Below are 21,743 nucleotides of genomic sequence, written 5' to 3' on the forward strand. Positions count from 1 at the left end.
CCAAAGTATAAAATGATTCCACACTGATATAAATAAATGATTGAATCGATAAATAAGGGAGAAGAGGAAAATCTTTGCATTAGCATCCCAAATAACTTATGTAGATAACTCTGCCTTCAAGGAGGTGGTGCATAATTCTGCACTCCTTAAGTGGGAGCTGCACACAGTGACTTCCTTTCAAAGGAAAGAGGGGGAAATAACTTTACAGAGAAGTAACCGAACAAACACTGTCTCAGCCAGGCGATCAAGGCTAACGTCAACAGAGACAAGTCATACTGAGAATATACACCCTTGACATGATGATGTGGATGGTACTTTAGCTCTGTGGTCTTCCTTCCTCAAACACATAACCCCAGTCTAATCATGAGAAAAACATCAGACAAATCCCAGTTGAGGGATATTCTAAAAAATGTCTGACGATTACCCCTCAAAACTGTCAAAATCATCCAAAACAAGAAAGCTTGAGAAACTGTCACAGTCAAAAGGAGCCTAAGGAGACGTGACAACTAGTTGTTATGTATCCTGCATAAGATCCTGGGGCATAAATAGGACATTATGTAAAACCTAAGGATTTCTTAGTAAAGTATAGAATTTAGTGAATAATAATGAATCTATATTGGCTTATTAATATAAGATGTTAATAATAAGGGAAACTAGATGTGGGATATATGAGAACTCTCTGTTCTATCTTCTCAATTTTTCTGGAAACTTATATTATTTTGAAATAAAAAGTTTATTTAAAAAATTATATGCGAGACACTTTTCCAGGTACAGGCAAACATTGGATGGCAAATAGGCCTGGGCTCTGCCTTCATAGAGCTTTCTGTTTAGTGGGGAGACACCAAAAGTTGTGGGGAAAAAAACCACTTTGGATAGTAAGATCTAGCATGACAGGGGCGTTTACTTTAGCTAGGATTGTTTAAACAAAAGTTTAAATACTGCAATAGGATTTAGTTAGGAAGATCTCTTTGAGACCTGAAAGATAAGAAGGAAGTGGTCATGCAAAGAGCAGAGGTGAAGGAGAGGCCGTGTTTCCAGGTATAGGAAACAGCATGAGCAAATCTCATCATATAGGAGCCTTGAGGAACTGAAAAAATGGCCAGTGTCTTAGGTTGAGTTTTTGCAGAAACCAGTTTGAGCAAGGATTTGAGTGCAAGAACAAGGATTTGCATGCAAGTAGTTCATTAGGGGGAGGGAAGGTGGTCCCAAGAAGCATTGGTTGGAGAGTAGGAAAGTGAATTAGGGAAGATGTGGTTATCAAGCAGATATAATGGGCAACTAGGGCTCATCCACTGAGGGGAACTCTAGGAAACAGTGTAGAATATGCCTTGCTTATCCCACCTGTGGGAAGAAGCTGGGGTCTTTATCAACCAGCTCCCATCAGGAACTGGCTGTAAGCTGCTCCTCAGGGGTAACTACCTGTAACTGGAATACCTGTATGGCAACTGGAAGCCATAAAGGTCAATACACATGGAAACAAGGAGTGCCAAGTGTGTATGGGAGGAACACCCACAAGGTCTTTAGATATAGCCAGTGTATCTAAAGAATAGGTAGCAACAGGGAAAGTGGCACTGGATAAGGTTGGAGAGGTAAGCAAGGGGCCATTTATGTAGCACCTGATGATAAGCAATTGCTGCGTTCTACCCCTGGCAATAACACAATACCATTAGTTGTAAGATCACTCTGGCTATTGTACCGGGAATGGATTACTGAGAATGTGGACCCAAGTTGAAATAGGCAGAACAGTTATGCTGCTGCTATAGCAGTCCAGGCAGTAGAAGCTTGGCTTCAGCATAGGTGGGGTAGTGGAAATGGAGAGCAGTGGACAGATATAAATTGCATTTTGCAGGTGGAGCTTTCAGGGGATGATGGAAAAGGAGCATTTAAAGATTTTAAGTTTGAGATGTCACCACCAACTCAACAGGGGCTATCTAGTAGGCAGTCGGATGGGAGCCTGGAGCCAAGAGTAGAGAGATGGTTTGAAAATATAAATTTGAAAGTCATCAGTATGCAAATGACATTCAGTGCCAAAGAAATAGGTGAGGTCAAATGAGAAGAGATGACAGAAGAGGACCCAGGGAGAGAAGGAGCCAGTAAAGGCAGGTTAGTAAGGAGAGGCCAGTAACAAGAGAATTTTCGGAGCATGGTATCCCAGGAGCCCAGTGAGGAAAGGGCTTCAGAAAAGATATAGTGGTCAACTGTGCCAAACATGTCTGTGAAGTCAACGAAGATAAGGACAGAAATGTGAAGAATGAATGTAGAGCTTAGTGTTGTTGGAGACCTTGACAACAGCAGTTTTGGTTATGAGGAGAATGTAGTGACTGGAGTGATTGAAGAGTGAATGAAAGCTGGGACATAGAAACAGCTTGTAGAAACAACCGATTACAAAAGTTTGGCTTTCATGGAGGCCAAGAGAAGGGGCACTAAGTGGAGGGAGGTGCTGGACCAAAGGACGATTTGTTATTGTTTGGTTTGGTTTTGCTCTGTTTTGCTAAGTGGGAGAAAATGACATTTTTTTGTTTTATTAGAATGATCTGAGAGGGAATGTTGGATGACTCGGGAAAGGGAATGGTAAAGGACCTGGAGCACAAAGCAACCACAGGTAGAAACAGCACACTTCTTCCACATATTTTAAGAGGAAGAGCAGAGAAGATTCAGGTAGATGGTGGGAGGAAAAGGGAGCACCTGTGCAATGGCTGCTATCTTCTTGATAGATCATGAAGAAAAGTAGAGAACTAAGAACCAAGAGGGATAAAAGATATATGTGGCAGTTTGAGAAAAGCTAAAAACTGCTCCATTATGTTGAGAACCCATGGGAGGTACATCATGTCAAAGTCAGCTTGACCATGGAATTTCTCCAGAAATATTCCTCCACTCAGGGCCAGACACAGAGGTGGCTCATAGCTGGGATTTTCAGGGTTGGGGTGTTTTCAGGCAAGTATGGCAGTAGTAAAGAGAGGGAACTGAGGAAATGTAAAATGACATTATTTTGAATGGATCATGGAATTTAAGATGGGTAATTTCAGAAAAGTCCCCAGTAGGGGCTGATGGATAGTGGAAAAAGTCATAGTGTCAGTGGATTGGCATCTCAGTGAAATCCAAAAAACCTAACTGCAGGATTCTTGAGCAAGTGAGTTTAAATAATAGAGGTGGTAGCTAGTAGGAAGCTTATTACATATTTTCTATCATTTTAGTGATTTAAAATACATGATTGAAAAGTAGAATATTGTGTCTGTGGTTACCTAAGTCATACTGAACTGTGTCTCCCTCAGCATGCATAAAATACTTTATACTTTCATAAACTAAAATTTTGCTTGTGGCTTAGCAATTTAAATCTCCAAATATATACTTGATGACTGGAATGTCTTCACTTTTTCCTTTCTCTGGGATGGCAGCCATATTGATTCCTATGTTCAAACGTGTAGAATAGCTTCCTTATGAACCCACACAAGTAAACCAGGCTAAAGCAGGTTACCAAAAAAGGAGGGAAAAATCAGCAGACTCATGAACCAGAGGCCCAACTTTCTAGGTTCTGGGATCTTCTACCAAAGAGATATAGGTCGTCAAAATGAAGTGTGGAGAATGAGAATGATGGACACGTTCACTTGATATTTACTAGAACTGGTAGTAGTTAATGCTGCCTCTTCATGTTTACTATTGAGAGCCATTTAAGTTCTGTCTACCAAAGGTCCAAATCAAGAACCTTTAGTATACCCTCGACACATTAAATGAGGGAAAATACTTTTTTCCCTACTCAAATCCATTATATAAAATTCCAAATCTCACTTCAAAAAACTAGCAGGTGTCATTTACAGCATTCTTCTGATGGGTTAGAGATCCCAGACCACTTATTTTTAATTTCTGTTTCTGCAAATAATTTTTCAATAAAAAACAGTCCTACAGCCAAGATTTTAGAATGGCAAGTCATTTTAACTTCACAGAACCAAAATAACAGTACTCTAAATCAGTATTTCTCAAGCCTTTTCTTTTCTTCTTCAACTTGTTTGAGGGACAGAACTCAGAACAGTGGTAGATTAGCATAATGATATAATGACGGGGATGCAGGAGGAATAACTGAAGGTATTTTCCTACCTCATCTACTCCCTTGTTGAGAATCAATCAGTTACAAATTATAGTAGATATTGTGAATAATAGTGTTGGGGAAAAGGTGGGACTCAGAAAAGGCAACCATTAAACACAAAATACAGAGCACCTGCCTTTGTATCAGTTTTGTTTAGAACTAATGTAGCACATAGAAACTAGGTTGAGGTCAAAGTGGAAAGCTTGGTTCTAATCCCGGGTGAGCCCCTCGTTAGTTAGATGACCTTCAGCGATTCACTTGGTCTTTGTGTTTCTCATCTAATAAAAGAGGCAATAGCACTGGTTCTACCACTTCTCAGGGTGCTCTAAGACTTAAATGAAAATTCAGTTTTTACAAACATTGAATGCCTAGGATGTCCGAGGCACTGAGCTGAGGGGAACAAGAAATAAAATCAATCCCTTGCTTTCATGGAACTTACATTTCAATGGGGGGAGATAGATGAAAAATAAAGCAGGAAAAGATGGGTGGTCCTGGTGGGGGTGGAGTCGGAAGGCATTCTGTCTTACACGAGGTGGTCAGGGAAGGCCTCTCTGGAGTTTTAATAGAAACTTAAATAAAATAAATGAGTGGTCAGGGCTTCCTTGGCAAGACATGGCAGGAGCAAAGGCCCTGATGTCGGAGGGGCTTGGTGTGTCTGAGGAACAGCAGTCAGTGTGGCTGGAATGGAGTGAGCGGGTGGAATGGCAGTGTGGTCCGAGCAGTGTGATTTAGATTGATGGTGGGAGGAAGGGGTAAGGCTCTCATAGGAAAGGAAACGGGAAGCCACTGGAGGGATCTGAGCAGAAGAATGTAACCTGACTTACGTTTTAATAGGATCACTCTGGCTACTGTGTGGAGGACAGAATAGATTACCAGGGGTCAAAGGTGACTGAAAGGAGACCAGTTCAGTGGCACAGCATTAAGGCAGACAGGGTGGGCTAGTTTAGACTAGGGTGATAGCGGTGCAAGGGGTATGTGGTCAGAGTCTAGGTGTATTTTGAAGGAAGAGGCAACAGGATTTTCTGATGGATTAGACATGAATTGTGAGAGAGAGGAGTGAGATACGAAGTCTTGTGGGCAGAACCAACTCAACAAAGGAGCTACCGATATGGGTGAGCTTGCTTTAGAATTTCAAGAGCATTATATAAGGTGACCTTAACTAGTTCACTTTGTACTGCAGACCAGGCATTTGATAGAATAAAATCTCCTTCTATTGCTGATATAAGGTATTTCATGATTTTCACCCAGCTTTAATTCTGCAAAACTCACTAGTCAGAGGTCAATTTACGACAACAGAAGTTTTCAGTCAGAAAAGGTTTTATTATAAGAAACAATGCCATCAGATAAAAATGCAAAAAATTGTGCAATTATGGCAAAATGTTTAAAAATATCTACACGTTTGCCCCCAAAGGACTACAGTACTTACTACATACCTGAGCACTGAACATTTAATGCCATTTTAAACTGCTTCACGTAGGGAATCTGATTCCTTGCAGGTCACGTCCACTTTTTCTCATGCACCAATGAAACCAGCTTGATGCTTAAGCATCAACTTTGTAGGATAACAGAAAACAAAGATGGAAAATAAAGAATACAATTTCTACTTTCCTATAACATAGTTATACCACGTACAGTTTTCAGTGTATAAAAAATATATAGGAAAGTGCTACATACTTTCTTCAAATGCAGAAACAAAGGTCAAGTGGGACTGGCATCTGTCACCCCATATTTTAATTCTGTAGTACCCACTGTGCCTTTTACTTATATTCTCATCATACTACGCAAATGTACCTTAAATATCTAAACAAAGACCCACGCATATTACTAATCTTAGTTTTCTAGGACCTCTTCTGAAATCATTTGAAAAGTGGCAAAATATCCCAGCTATATAATTTAAACAAATAGTTCTTCATACAAAATTCAATATATATTCTACTTCCGTAGCAAATTCTAAACCTTGGCTTTGACACACTATACTTAGACCACACCCTCAATATAGCAAAAGGATCAACTGTTGTGCAGATCAATAGAATAAATCAACTGCAGAATTAACCACAGTACATTGTACTCCTATGCATCACACGGCACACTGTAAATTAACTCAATATTCTAATGTCATGGTTTCAAGTAACACGTTCTTCTAAATAAATACAGGAGATTGTCAAAAAGCGGCAGGAAGTCTTAGATATGCAACAAAGCTTTCAAAAATAAATTACATGAACATCTCTTGTAAAACTTAGCTTTGTTTTTTTCCTCCCTTTGCAATGCAGCACAGTAAAGATGCTTCAAATTGCTCACAGAAATAGCCCCAAACCAGCAGGAAGACAAAGAAAAAATGGGGAGAAAAAACATAGGTGATTAGTTGACAAAGTCGATAAGGAGATTATAGACACACTACCAAGGCCAACAAGAAGACAGCACGTATCCAGCTTCCCAAGACTAGATTTTAAAATGTGAATTCTCTAAATGCTGTCCACTTTAAATTCGGCTTCAGGAAACGTTCCCTACTTGTAGAGGGCTACGACAAGCAGTTTGGAAAGTTTCTGAAAAACGAGGTATGTGATGCAAAGAGGCAATGTTTTAAATTTGTTTCACAGTATCACATTACCATTTGTGCAAGAGTTTTTAATACAAACCATGCCAGTTTGTTTTAACAGAATCAAAATGTTCCAGTTAAGGACAGACTCTGGGCTATACTTATATCCTTTATTAATTATTCCAGGCAGAGTAAAAAATAAGTTACTGATCCAAATAACTGCCTTATGTATAACACATGAGTTGATTTGTCCTCTGTTAATATTTCTAGCTAACTGTTAGAAATTCATCAGTTAAATATGAAAAACTATTTAGTACCTATAATGCTATGGTTCTATTCACTCACTCTTTTCCTCCTCAATCACCTTCAGCTAGAACAAGGTTTTCAATGCAAAATTATTCATAACTGTTAAGTGCAAAAATTAAAAAAAAATGAGGTTTTATTTGTTATAGGTAACGTAAAAGCCATTAAATGAGACCACTGCAGGAGTTTTATGTTTCTGGAAAACAGAATTTTAAAAATAGGAGTAAAACTTCACATTACACTCTGTGCAGAAGAGAAATAAGTTACCTTTCATTGTACTGATACTGAATGGACAGGTAGAGGATAGGAAAGGGGGTTAGGCGACAAAATGGCCCATGTTAGTGCAAAATGAGTATAATATTCTTTTCACTATTCTAAGATTGAATCCAGTTAGACCAATAACTGGCCATACCTTGCCATCATGCTAGTAGAGAATCCTGTGAAATCACAAGAGTTCAACAGGTAAAGGACTATGGCCATGAAACTAACATACCAGTTTGAAAGGTAAGCATAGGCTCAGACAATTTAAATCTACCTAACTATACACATGAATTAACTTATACTAGCACCAGCCACCTGTGATTTTGAGCCCTTTTCAGGATTTAAAAATATGAGACAGTGTTAGCACTTGAAAAAATTGTCAACAGAAAACTGCTACTTTAAAACTTTAGCTTAACTTAAAGCAACATGGGAAATATAAAACAATCAAACTAAAAGCTCTTTCTGAGACTGATCTGGTTTTCCTTCAATCTACTCTAATAACAGAACACATTTAAATCCAGTACACTTGAAAACAGTACACAAATATACATATATTCAGAATGAGGATCTCAGTTAGTGCGTCTCTGTGGTAGAGAGGTCACAGCTAAAGTCCTAGTGATATTGCCTCAGATTTTTACCCGTATTTAAAATAAAAAGTCACATGAAACTATTTTGGATGTCTCTAACCCATAATACCCTAACCACTCTTCTAAGAGTGCATAGTTGTTGATTCATCTGGTATCTCAGTGACTATGCATCACAAAATTCTAGAATGATGTGATTACGTTTATACCAGAAAAAAAAATGCTGATAATTGCACTTTGTTACCTTTTGCTTACTGAAATGAAAACATCACAAGGATGAAAAGAAATCCCTCCCTACACTCATCTTCAAGAGCACCCACCTCCATGTATAAACTCTCTCAGCTTTCTTAAATACTGACAGCACTTCTTGTATCATTGAAAGACTAAGTTTCCTCGAGCACAAGGTGCCAGTGAGCTCACTAAGGCCTGCCATTCCTTAAAGTACTTTCTGAAGACACTGAGGATAGAGTTTAGCAACAGCACATTCAAAATGCCGGCCAAGGTCCCAGAGCCGATCTGGGGTCTCATACACTTTCATCCATTGGTCAGTGATGTCATCATATTGGTAAAGAGAATTTTTTCTGCTGGTTCTGAAGACATGTTCTTCAACGGTCACTTGAGTAGCTCGAACAAATAAATGGAGTTTATTCTGGAAAAGTACCAGTTTAAGGTATGGGTTTATGGACTCATCACAAGGAAAGTCCTTCTTACGAGTCCATTTATTGAGCTCAATATCATAGGCTTCTACAGTAAACATCCGCTGATGATTTCCACAGGTTCCAGCTATGTAGTAGATAGAGTTCTTGTATACAGCTGCTAAGCCCTGGATTCTAGGCACAGTCATGGGGGTTAAGAAACCCCAGTAGTCTTTCTGAGGCTCATAGAAGAGGAAAAATTCTCCTAAAGAAAGAAAAAGGGAAAAAAAAAACAGAAAAAACAATAATATGTACATTTACGTGTCTCTTTCTGGTTGTATGTTGAAGACCCAAAGGTATAATTTTCCAAATATTTTACTTTCTAAAATATTTCTTTTATAATCTCCATAGATACATTAAATATTGTGGTAGCTTAAAACATCTTCATTCCATGCACAACATAACATAATATTAGAGTGAACCTGAATTGGGGTGTTCAAAATGGGGAAGTGTGAGGCATTAGCTTGGCTTGATGGCAGTATAACAGTTAAGAGCTTGGTTTCATTTACTCTATCCAATTGGGTATTTCAGAAAATTTATTTGAAGCCAGCTCTAAAAAAAAAAACATTATTACTAATGGTTAACCAGTAAGATGAAAATATGTATATAGCTTCAATCATGAGTAAACCACTATAAATTTAAGTGCTAATTATTTAATTAGAAGATGGTACATAGAATTGTTCAGATTTGTGTCTATGGGCCACTAATGTGTTTACTTTAGCGCTGGTGTAATGCAAAGACAAATACTCAAGAGGAGAAAACATGACCTTAAGATGATAGAAAACACGCACATTATTTATGGGAATTGACTATGAGTCAGTTTCAATTCTATTTTGACAATGAAAGGGTGTGCTGAGTCAGACTGCAATACAAAAATGTCTAAAAGAATTAAACTAGTGAAGATTTACAAGAGCTTGGTAATTATGACATTTGTATAAAATCCTTGATATGAAAATCTGAATCCTTTATGAACAGATTAAATGATACTCCAATAGCCACTGACAGTAGAGCATAAGCTTCTGACTATACATGTCAAGTTTATTTATATAAAGAGGCTTTGTTTAGATTATAAGTACCTACTTCTAGATTGAGCTTCCCCTTGAAAACTGTTTTGAACTAGGTTAACTCCTATCAACAAATATAACTGCCTACTTAATAAAAGTGATGCTGTAATTTCAATTTTTCACAAAAGAGCTTGTTAAAGTCCTAGCTTTTGCCTGCATATTACAAATGCTTATTGACTAACATATAACAGGATTCTTAATAAAGACAGGAATTAACACTTTCTACCACGTACTACCTGTCTACAAATTTCTTATAAAAAGGAAAGATAATACATTTTAAAAGTTGATTTTTAAAATCTAAAGTCTTCTTAATAAATTAAAACCAGTGGTGGGCAATTAAGAAAACCCTCAGTGCCTCAGATTACTCTTTTATAAAATACGATCTCAGATTAAACAATGTTCATTCCAGCCCTGAAATTCTATTAATTCATTGTTACTTTGCCTTAGTATTTACATGAATACACAACCTTTACATTCCCTTTGGGAGTCATCTAATTAATTCTCTCTCTATCAACTAACTGGTTAGCCAGTAAAACCAAAATATATAAAGAGAGAGCTTCATCATATTGGATGATATAACCTATTCAACCACACTTGATAGATTTTACATCCATTCAGGTACTCCATTTTTTGGCAAGACCAACAAACCTAAATCATGTCCATGCTTCTAGTCAACTAAAAAGCACTAGAGAGTACTACTCCCTCTGGAGAATTAACTTTACACTGAAGTTTAAACAAATGGGTTTAGGCATTTCTAGGAAATTTTAAGTTAGATAAAGGATTAGAGCAAAGAATATTAAAACAAAACAAAACAAAACAAAAACCAGAATGGGAAATGACCTAAAAAATCATGTGTGTCTACACAGAAGTTGCCCCCTTTTCCTTGTTTTATTTGAGTAGTCAGTGTAAGGAAAACATTTATATATAAGCAGTTAAGAAACACAAAAGAAGAATAAGGATGTTGGTACTGTCAACACTGCATTCAGCATTCAAGCAACTAAGATAAGAATTCAAACACAAGGAAAACATTAGTTAGCACAAATCAGAACCTTGAATCAAATATCTTATTTGCTCTTACTAAGTTTCTCTTTCTACTTCTACTAGATCATCTTTGCCAGGGTAATAGTCTTCAATCGTTTAAACAAAAATTTTTAAGCTAAGTATATTATCATCCCTCTCATAATGTTAACAGTAAGAAAAAGGAGACATCTCAAAGTTTTTCAGTGAAAAAAAACTGAAAACAATGTTATGGATGACAGCATCAACTGCAGTGAAATTAAAATCTTGAAGACTGTAATTGAAAACTCTTTGTAATTAAGTTTCATAACCTTTGCTATCGTAAGGCTTATATAAAATTCTTTGGCAACTGAATAGTACAACTGCAGTTGATGCTTTGTTCTTTTTTCTCTTTTAAACTAATCCAGTAAGTTCCACAAGAAAAGTAGTTGCTACATTTCTTGATTATATATTACTGAAGAGCAAAAAAGTCATGTATCAAACTTGCTTTCTTGTTTGAAGTCTTAAAAATGGCTCTGAGTTTTTCCCAAATCCTGAACTATTATTTATGAAAAAATATTTTCAAAAATACTTATTCCGCATGATGTCAAAACACAGTAAGAACATAAAACACAGGATCATTTTAGGAACCTGCCTTTTCTGATTGAAAAGTTTATTTTCTTTACTGGTCCTTTAAAGAACAGACTGTTCCAACAAATAGTTTATGATAAGAAAGCCAGAGGCATTCCTCAATGAACAGAAACAACTTATGTTTTACTATGAGTGGGTGAACCACAATTTGACCTGTTACCCTTTCATGAAGAACTAAATCACTTAGGCACCTACCCTGTAAAACATAGATCTTCTCTTTGTACTCCACAGCATTATGAAACTCCATAGCAACAGGCATGGCACAAACGGTCGTCCAGCAATTCTCTCTGCTGTCGTAGCACTCCACAGATTTTAGTGAGTTTCTCCCATCACCTTCATAAACTCGCCCTCCGATTGCATACATCTTACCACAGCAATACACCAGTTTACAGCCTATTCTGGCTCGAAGCAAGGACGGTTTGGATAGCCACCTATTAGTGGAATGGTCATACATCCAGAAATCATTTTCTGCCTTGTGGTCGATGGAGACCTCACTACTGCTTGGCCTGTACCCTCCTGCTATGTAAATATCATTATCTGGTGATACGAGAATCCCAACTTCTCTTAGATCATTTGGTGGTTTGCATAGTTTAAACACTCTTCCTGTGAATATATCTAGACAAGGCACTGTTTGCTTCTTTCCTGAGTGTTTGTGGGCAGCATCAAAACATATGATCATTTCCGATGCAGTCATCCCAAGTCTCTGTGTACAGCCATTGGTACTGGATGGTCCCTTTTCCACATAGCTTTTGGCTATAGCCTGTGCAAATTGAGGTGGAATTTTCTCTATAAAGGTGTCTTCCATCAGAGGAAAACGTATGCATTTGGCAAAAATTTCTGGAAGGTGCACTTCTCTTTCATTCTGTTCATGTTCAAACCACCTTACAATGCTCTCATAAACATGCTCTTCCCGGTCTACATTTAAATCGTCACTGTCTAGGATACTTATCAGTTGGTCTTTCGTCAACTGCAGAAACTCTTGTTCTTTGGTGACACACAGGAACTTTTTACGAATGTATTCTTTAGATCGATCTCCAAGTTCCTGATGACCATAATGATCAGCAAAGATGAAGACTCCAATAGAATTCTGTGGGTCCAAATGACTGACCATGTACTTAGCACATTGGTCTTGGATGGAGGGAATCTGGAAGATGCTAGCTGCAGTGAACAAGGCTTGAACATTGGCCTCTGTCAGAACAACTCTGGAGGTATAGGCATAGTTCAACACTAAATCCATCGACTCAGCTTCAACACCAACGATTCGAACTTCTTTTTGAGTGCTTTCTGTAAGGCCGCTAGTGAACATGGATCTAGGAAGGAAAGAGTGGTGAATTTATGTGTGCTATAAATAAAAATTATTGTGGCAAATTTTTAAAAACATAAAGTTACCACAAAGATAACATTTTGAAACTGTAAAATATTTCCTAATGTGTTTCCTGATATCCTAAATATCAGGAAAGGGGATAAAAGTTGATCATCTAACAGAAGAATTTAGTCTGGCTAATCTTAAAAAACCCTATTCTCAGGACCAGTCAGTCCACTTTGTGCCAACTCTGAGAAAAGGGGAGTATACCTAATTAAAGCACACCAGAAGGTGGCATGGAATATTCCAGGACATCTTATTTCCCTTGGAGCCCAATTGAGGATTCTGGTCAAGATGCCTTAGGGACTTGAGATCTTCAATCACCAGGTCAGTCAGAAAGTTTAAGAATACCCATAGAGTGTCAATGTGACACATTAGCATATAGAGACTGTCTAATAAAACTTCTCATGACCCAGTGGAAATTTACAAGGCAACCTGTGCTCAAAACATATCTTTAAAAATTTCAACTTAGAAAAACAAGAGGTTCTTCAGAAGTTCATATTTTCTATCTACTTGTTTTTAAAATAATTATCCTTTGAATGCATCCTTAATGATTATAAAGAATATAAAGAACATCAATTCACTTATCCTTGGATATTTTGAAAACCTTTGCTTGACTCAAAGTTACCATATTTTTACCTATTTATATTTGTATATAAATAAAGATTACAGTAGGGTTAATATAATACCTACTTCTAAAGAGAGTTTAAGAATTAACTGATTCTTTGGAGAAGGTAATGGTTTTCAAAATTCCAAGCTTTTGTCTTTGAGACCAAGCTTTTTTCTTTTCTTTTTTTTTCTTTTAAATTATCTGTGCATTTATGGTACTTTCTTGGCCAAAACATTAAGTAGCCAAAAGCCTGGCTCTTTATTTAAAGTGCTAGTCATTTATAAACATAATTTGCCTTTCTTTTCCCTCCTTTAAGGTTTCTTTCTAGGCTGTTCTTAAAATTAAATAAAAAAATAAAATCAAAAGGTCTTTTAAAATCCTCTTGCGAAAAGGACTGTGTGCCCTAGGATGCTTAATAGATGTCTGTTGAAGACACCGACCTAACACTGCTGATAAACTTCATTATTCAGATCCAGACCCCTCCTATTTTATTTTTAAGTGTGATGTTATGAAAACAATATCCTTGAATGGGAAGATTTCCGGTCACTTTTAAAGTTTTCATCAAAAACATGAAATTAATTCAAAAATGCAATATGGAATATTGGAGGTATACAAGGGTACCTGGACCCAGCTTGTTGCCTGGGCTAACCATCCTTTGAGTCCTATTTTTACTTCTACTATGTAAATTTTAAGTTTAGTATCATGCAGACTTTTTTTTTCTTAAATGACTAGAAACTAGATGTACCATTGTATGAGCTTGTTTTCAATTCAGGTGCTGAAAAACTCAGTTATACAGCTCCCAATTAAAAAGAAAAATAAAGCCCTTCATCAGGCAAAGATTAACTCCCAAAGGAGAACATTACCACATAGCCCTTTATCATGGGAGCTACTACTGACTTGAATAAGCTGGTCTCACACACAGGAGCAGCGTGACACTCAAGTTCTCCTCTGTTCTAATAGGTTCTTTATGTAGACTCGATATGAAGTGGGAGTACTTCCCCACACAAAACCCTGAGCAGCAAAAAGTTTCTATTAATCATATGAATTTTACTTCTGACAAGTCACTGGGAGCAGGAAACAGCCATGCCAGATTTCAAGCTATTCTATTCTTCCACCAGTGATGCAAGACTTAGAAACTATTAAGTATGACTTTCTACAACTCACATAAGGAGCAACAATGGTACCAAGAAAGTTCTGTACAAACAGCACTAGCAAGAGAGAACCTAATCCTTAAGTCTTCTAGCCAAATATCTTCATTTGAATTCATATATCTTATGCTTAGAAAGTTTTTCAAGCATTTCCTTAACTGCTTGGAAATTATGAAAATCTACTGTAGCATACTTCTTTCCAAGTGATTTGTCAGGTCTTCAAAACTTAATTTTAAGTAAGTATGATAGTTAAATGATATAAGCCAGAATATAGAATTGCAGTGAGATATAGACATTTTCATTTTATTTCTTTTTACTATTCAAATCTAATATACAATGAACACTTCTGTATATTAAACTTTAAAAAGAACCCACCCTCGTTCCTTAAAAGTCATACTGTGACTAAGAAGCCTGGCTCTGGAATCAAACCCAGCCTCTGCCACTTACTAGTTAGTTAGATGATTTAGGCAGGTCACTTAACCTCTTTGAGCCTCAGTTTTTTTCACACGTAAAATGGGAATAACAACTATGTAGAGACAGGATTGTAAAGATTACATAAAGTAATGTATGTAGAGTGAGCCTTGCCCAGAGCTTGATAAGCAGTAATTGTGACAAATATTTAAACACATAAATGACCTAACCATATCTAATGGATAGCCTAGATAAATGAATCTCACCAGCAGTTTCCAGTAGAGGCCCAACTTCATACCTTCTGTGTATACCAGTTTCTTCTTTTTTCTTTCCAGCTCACTGCCTCGTTATAGTTAATACTTAATAGTCCAATGACCTACCCTACGTAAGTCTAAATGGTTACATCACAAGCAGCAAACTGAAGTGACTATATTTAACACAGTATTCTGAGAAAGAGGAACCAGAAACTACTGTCTGGAACACTACACTGCTATATGCCCTATAAAGGTTGAGAAAATTGTTTCACAATCATTTCATGCACCATTTTTGAATACAGAAAGGCTTAAAGTGAGCACTTGAAACAACAGGAGAAGTTAAACTCAAACAGGAAATTGCCTTTATCACTGACCTTAGAGTATGAAATTATTTTTTAGACCCAAGTTTTGAAATTTTACTTTACAAAGTTTCGTGATGTATAAAGATGAATATAAATGAAAATGAAGACTTAGCTTAAAAGTACTTCCGGGGCTTCCCTGGTGGCGCAGTGGTTGAGAGTCCACCTGCCGATGCAGGGGACACGGGTTCGTGCCCCGGTCCGGGAGGATCCCACGTGCCGCGGAGCGGCTGGGCCCGTGAGCCATGGCCGCTGAGCCTGCGCGTCCGGAGCCTGTGCTCCGCAGCGCGAGAGGCCACAGCAGTGAGAGGCCCGCGTACCGAAAAAAAAAAAAAAAAAAAACTTCCAGAAATCTTAAGAAATAATCACTAGTCTGGGGCCTAAGACACATAGAAACTGTATTTCATTCATTTTCATTTCACTGCTTTTATCCCCAGGGCATTAAAACAATCCATTAAATGGGTAATTTGTTTTAAACTCTAAAAGAGTTAATGTGCACGAAAGAAATCCTGGATAAATTTTTGGAACAAATTTCAGATTAGCACTGTCCAATAAAACTTTCAGTGATGGAAAGGTTCTGTATCTGGGCGGTACAATGTGGCAGCCACTACCTACATGTGGCTCCTGAGCACTTTAAATGTGGTTAGTGTACGTGAGGAAGTGAATTTTTAATTTTACTTAATTTTAGGTAAGTGAAGTTTAAATAGCCATATGCGGCTAGTGGCTGCCATATTGGGCAGTGCAATTTTAGATTTTCTGAAACATACAAACAAAAACATGTTCACTAACTTAAAAACCAACCACCTGAATTCTAGGAGAATCTGTCAAATAAAAAAAGGGGCGGGGGGCGCTTAATAAAATAGGGCCTGTTGTTTATTCTCAGGAAACAAATGCATTGGTTTCATCTCATTCTTGCATCTCAGTATAAAAATCAAGTGGGCAATACTGAGGGAGAAAGGGAACTTGGTGAGGATATCAATAGAGGTTTCCACCATCATCATACCTGAAGTAAGGGCTGATTGCAGCAAGAACGTTTCTATGACAGGAAAATGTTTTCCCGTGATCCACTTCCACTATAATGTCTGTCAGCTGTCCTTCATCGTACATTGTTTTGAGTTGCTTTAGAATACTGCAAGCATGGAAGGGGTCCATGGCACCGTTGGCTGTGTCTGAAGATGGAATCCCATTCGGTGTTGGGGAAGACTTACTTAAATCTAGGAGGAGAAAAATCGTACAACCACAAGAAGTTCGGAGCCAGTTTCGGCGTCGCGGGTTTTATTTTTTGTTTTTTGGTTTGGTTTTTTTTTTTTTTTTTCTTGGTGTGTGTGGGATGGGGCGGGGAGTTGTTTGTTTCTTCGTTTGGCTTGTTTTTTCCCCGCTACAGAAATGCATATGTACACAGACACCCCCAGTGGGACCGCGAGGTAGGATCTGGGAAAGAGCGAGCTGCGATGCAAGTTCACACACCAGCCTGCTCCTCTGGGAGCCCGGCGAGCCCGAAGCCCCGTGCTCGCAGAGGGACCGTGCGGGCAGAACAGGCGAGGTGTCTGCGGCGACTCCGCCGACAGCCAGAATGTCCCAGCTGAGAGCGAAGGGCAGGAGCCTCACGAGGGAAGCTCGATGGATGGCGGCCGCCAGTGCCCCCTCAACCGCCTTGCGAACAGGTCGGAGCGGCGGCCGGTACCCGGCCTCCCCATCCTTGTCCGGCCGGACCGCCCACCTCCCTCCGCGCCATTCATCCTCCCTCCCCTCATCCCTGTCCACCTCTCCATCCTTCTCTCCGGCTCCTCATCGCCACCGCCTCAGCTCGCAGCCTGAGCCTCGTCCCCGGCCCACCTCCCCTCCACACCTCCCAAGTCACCACTCGACCCACCTGCCGACGCGGCCATTTCTCGACGGGGCCCGGGCTCCAGCTATTTAAAGAGGAAATGTCATTTCGCTTCTCTCTCTCCCGGGTTCCGGCTCTTCTAAGCCGCCCCTAGCCAATGGGATGGCCTATGCATCCGGCTCCGCCCCTAAGCTCCGAACTCCGGGCGCCGATTGGCCACGAGGAGCGCACAGGTGAGTCGGGAAATGTAGTTTTATTGCCCCCGCTCCCGCGTGGTCCGGGTAGGGTGGAGGCCCAAGCTGGGGATTCCTATTGGCTGGTCCGGGCGGAGGCGGAGCGCAGGGGGCCCGCCAGCCTGTGTCTGTGGAGCGCGCGGTGCCTGCAGGGAGAGGTAGTCTTCTGTCTGAGGAGAGCTGTCATTCTGAGAGGCTGGGGTAGGGGAAGCTCTTGAAGTGCAAATTTCCCCATTTTAGGCCTCTCTCCAGGCCACCGGATCTTTTTTTTTTTTCCCACCTTGTTCTTCGTTTCCTAAATCTCCTGCCAATGACTAGCTTCCGGTATGAAAGCGGGGGTCCGCGTGAGGGCTGTGAAACCAGAAAAATTTGGAAATGGACAAGAAGGCTGTTGTCCAAAAATGTGAAGGAAATCTGACACCCCACCCCGAAGAAAAATATCAGGAGGCCAAAAAGCAAGCCATCTCTGATGAATCACCTGTGACACCCAATTGAAATAGCCTTGCCTTGGCCGAGTGCTCCGGTTGCCACAGATTAACTTGGTCTGGTTACAACGGCTGCTCAGGATCTTTAACTCCCACTCAATGCCTTGCTCTTCTCGAGCACCCAGGGAACACCTGTTCCACTTTTAAGAGTACAAGAACATTATAAAGGGATTCAGACGCTTTCCTTTTTGCTCCTGGTAAATGGAGTGGTTAAGATACTATGTAGACTGGGATTTCCTTTGACGAAATACTGGAAAGTGCCCTGAGTCTGGAGCCAGGGACAAATATTGAATCCCTGGCTCTTTACTTCTTAATGTGGATAAGACCCTTAGATAAGACCCTTTAATTCTTGGACACTTAGCTCCTTCACCTGTAGCGTGTGAATAATAATTCCTATTCTATCTGCCTCATAGGCTGCAAGCCTTTTGAAAGAAAGGAGAAATTTTACTGTTGACGTGTTTTGATTTTCTTGTCTCGTGTTTGCAGCATGTAACAGGGTGGCTGGCACATTATAGATACTTAATATTTTAAAAATAAATGTAAGACACAAGTGAGCTAACATTGGAAATGCTATTTCTAAATGTTTGAAATGTAAGGAAGTCTTATCAGTGAATAGGAAGGAATTTTTAGTAGAGATATAGTTAGCCAATGAGCATAGCTTTTCTAACCCTGAAAAGATCAAACAACTGAATTTCCTGATGAAGGATCTTGGGATTTGTGACTGTGAAACAGAGAGAATGATGAAAAACAATCCAATTCTGTCCGCTAGGTCTGCTGAATAATTTAGACCTCAAAAGTATTATAATTCTGTACAAGTTAACAAGAATTGGTGTTTCCTCGGGGCTGGGATATGTGGACATTGGTATGCACTTCTAAATTCATGTAATGAAAACCCTATCTGCACAGTTCTGCATGGATGAAATTGATTTAACTTTTGTTACTCAGAACTTTAAATTTCCATTTTTTATGAGCCAAACACTGTTGCTTTCTACCTTATGGAAATATTGGGAGTTTCACTCACAATATTCATGGTATTAAGGAAAAAAATGGCATCAATCCTTATGGTTGCCAGATTTTAGCAAATAAAAATACAGGACACACAATACTAGGGACATACTTAGAGTAAAATATCACTTGTTATTTGAATCACATTTAATTGGGTGTTCTCTATTTTACCTGGCAACCTTTTCAAACCTGTTAAAATAGAGGGTTTATTGTTTGTGTTTTGTTTTTGGTAGCCACCTGTCTAAGACTTAAGAAATTTGGCCAATTTTCTTTTTCATTTAATTCTCACCTACTTAACAAATAGACTAGGCAATCTTGTTTAGTTTTTTTTTTTTTTTAAGTTTTCTGATTCTTTGATCCCCAAGAATTTCTGAATTTGGAGGTGGGCAGAATACAAAGAACAAAAGCCAATTTAAATATAAATAGGGGAAAAATGAAGATTTATAATTACAAGGGTGCCATTTATATGACACTGTAAATAGACTCCATTCTACTGGGCAAATGACATTACATGGTAAAGATTCCGTCATCATTACAAATACGCTTTTTAAAAATACAGAATAAGTGAGAAGATGTAAAAATTGAGCCAATGGTCCCACAATATTCATTCTCAATGATTTATAAGACTACAAAGGAGATTTTATTTCAGTGTTGATACTAAACAGCCAAAGACTACAGCTTGTTTTCAAATAGTTCTAATTTGAAATTTAGTAAGAACTCACTGCTAATCTAGAAAGGCAGCAGCAAGAGTAAACCAGTTTTCTTCTTTATGTATTAAGTAATATATTGTCCTCTGAAGCAATCTTCTCAAATAGTTACAGTTTAAAGTAAATTTTAGTAAGGATGAAAATTGAAAAAGCAAACCAGAATAGTTGAAGGACCCATATTTAGTTCAAAGTAGACATTTAGAGCTTCATTATTTTAATGTTTCTTACCTAGGAAGCAAAGGCAAAGAAGATTGCTATAACCATGGTTGTTAGAGAGTAGAAAAGTCTTCACATTTAAATTCTAAAAGGATGAAGGGTATGAAAGCAGCAAATTTGGAAAATGAGAAAAATGCACAGTTGCCTTGGTTTTTTTCTGCCTCCACTTTAAGAGAACGACTTTAGCAATTATCAGCTGAGCCCAGGCTCTTGTTGATAATAATACCACACAACACAAGAATGATAGCAACTCTGATGAAGAAAGTGTAAAAGAAAATAGGAATTTACTTCTGCAAATCTATTCTGCAGTTTTACAATTTCCCTGTTCAGTATGGCTTCAGGCTGTGAAATTGACCAGAGCTACATAAAATGAAAGTAAAGAGAAAATACCTGTGACTCTTAACACTTTAGCAAATGACATCCTTATGGTATATTTATTCTTTTCAGGCTACGGCTACAGCAAAATATGACATTTTTCCTTGCTAAAGGCTTTTGTGTTGGCTGGATTAATGCCTGCTGTACAGCAACAGAAATGATTATTTGAATATAAATTTGATATAATATTACATATTGAAAAAGGATTTTAGGGGGTAATTTCTAGAACCTTATATATTGTATATGATTTAGTTTCTTTGGAATACAAAACTCTAAATAGATACTAACATTCAGGTTTACTGATTAAACATTACTGGCCTTGGTTGTATTTTAATTTTTATTCCCTCTAAGGTGATGTGAGGATTCAACATGGTAATAACTAGAAGATTGCATTTTGTGAATCACCAAATTTAATCATACTGGAGGATGTTAAAACACATTAATTTGTCTTTTAAGTATTTGAAATTTAGCATATATGTGGAAAAAAAGAGACTGTAAAATTTGCAGTAGGGATATTCAATTCCTCAAAAATATTTATTACCTCCATACTCCACCCTGAATCTACATTCTGAGCAGGCACTGTATAAAGCAATGTTCCTGATACCAAAAAAATAGGTATAGATGATAGAGAAAAATAGAGTTAGCAATTCAGATAGAGACTGAATGTGTTCCTGCAAAATTGATGTGGAAACCTGTTCCCCATTGTGATGGTATTTGGAGGTGGGACCTTTGGAAGGTGATTAGATTATGAGGGTGAAGCCCTCATGAATGGGATTAGTGCCCTTATAACAGAGACCCCAGAGAATTTCACCATGTGAGGACACAGTGAGAAAATAGACATCTGTGAACCAGGAAGCAAGTCCTCACTGGAAATCAAATCTGCCAGTGCCTTGAGCTTTGATTTTCCAGCCTCCATAATTGTGAGAAATGAATTTCTGTTGTTTATAAGCCACTCAGTCTATGGTATTCTGTTATAGCAGCTTGAATAGACTAAGGTGTATATATGGATGGATGGATGGATAGATAGAGAGGTAGATACAAATGATATAAGGTGGTATATTCTCTCTCTCTCTCTCTCTCCCTATATATATATACATATATATATATTTCCTAACCTCAAGGATCTTATGGCTTGTATGATTCATCCATGGAGATAAAACACATTCACATAATAATCAATTAAAAATTGAGGATTGAGGGGCTTCCCTGGTGGCGCAGTGGTTGAGAGTCCGCCTGCCGGTGCAGGGGACACAGGTTCATGCCCCAGTCCGGGAAAATCCCACATGCCGCAGAGCGGCTGGGCCCGTGAGCCATGGCCGCTGAGCCTGCACGTCCGGAGCCTGTGCTCCACAATGGGAGAGGCCACAACAGTGAGAGGCCCGCGTACCGCAAAAAAAAAAAAAAAAAAAAAAAAAAAATTTGAGGGTTGAGGGCAGCCCCTAGTTAGCAGAAAATGAGTATTTAAAAAAGCTAATGTTGAGGACTTCAGAAGAGAGAAAAGTTTCTGTTCAGCTGGTGTGGGATTTAAGTTAGGCATGAAAAGATACACCATAGAAACAGTCATAAAAGCAATAGAGT

The 21,743-nt window shown here is 38.5% G+C and overlaps 1 protein-coding gene across 1 annotated transcript; it reads right to left on the reverse strand.

Annotated features, from left to right (window-relative positions):
• Window positions 1-8,201: 8,201 nt before the first annotated feature.
• Window positions 8,202-12,481, reverse strand: KBTBD8 (kelch repeat and BTB domain containing 8; the record flags this gene model as incomplete). Its single annotated transcript, XM_079713671.1, has 2 exons — window positions 11,367-12,481; window positions 8,202-8,665 (listed from the first exon to the last, which is right to left on the reverse strand). Exons 1-2 carry the CDS (start codon window positions 12,475-12,477, stop codon window positions 8,202-8,204), a joined length of 1,575 nt encoding a protein of 524 aa, XP_079569797.1. The 5' UTR covers window positions 12,478-12,481.
• Between the last annotated feature and the right edge of the window lie 9,262 nt (window positions 12,482-21,743).

The sequence above is a fragment of the Hyperoodon ampullatus genome (genome assembly GCF_949752795.1).
Source record: "Hyperoodon ampullatus genome assembly, chromosome: 10".
NCBI lineage: Eukaryota > Metazoa > Chordata > Mammalia > Artiodactyla > Ziphiidae > Hyperoodon > Hyperoodon ampullatus.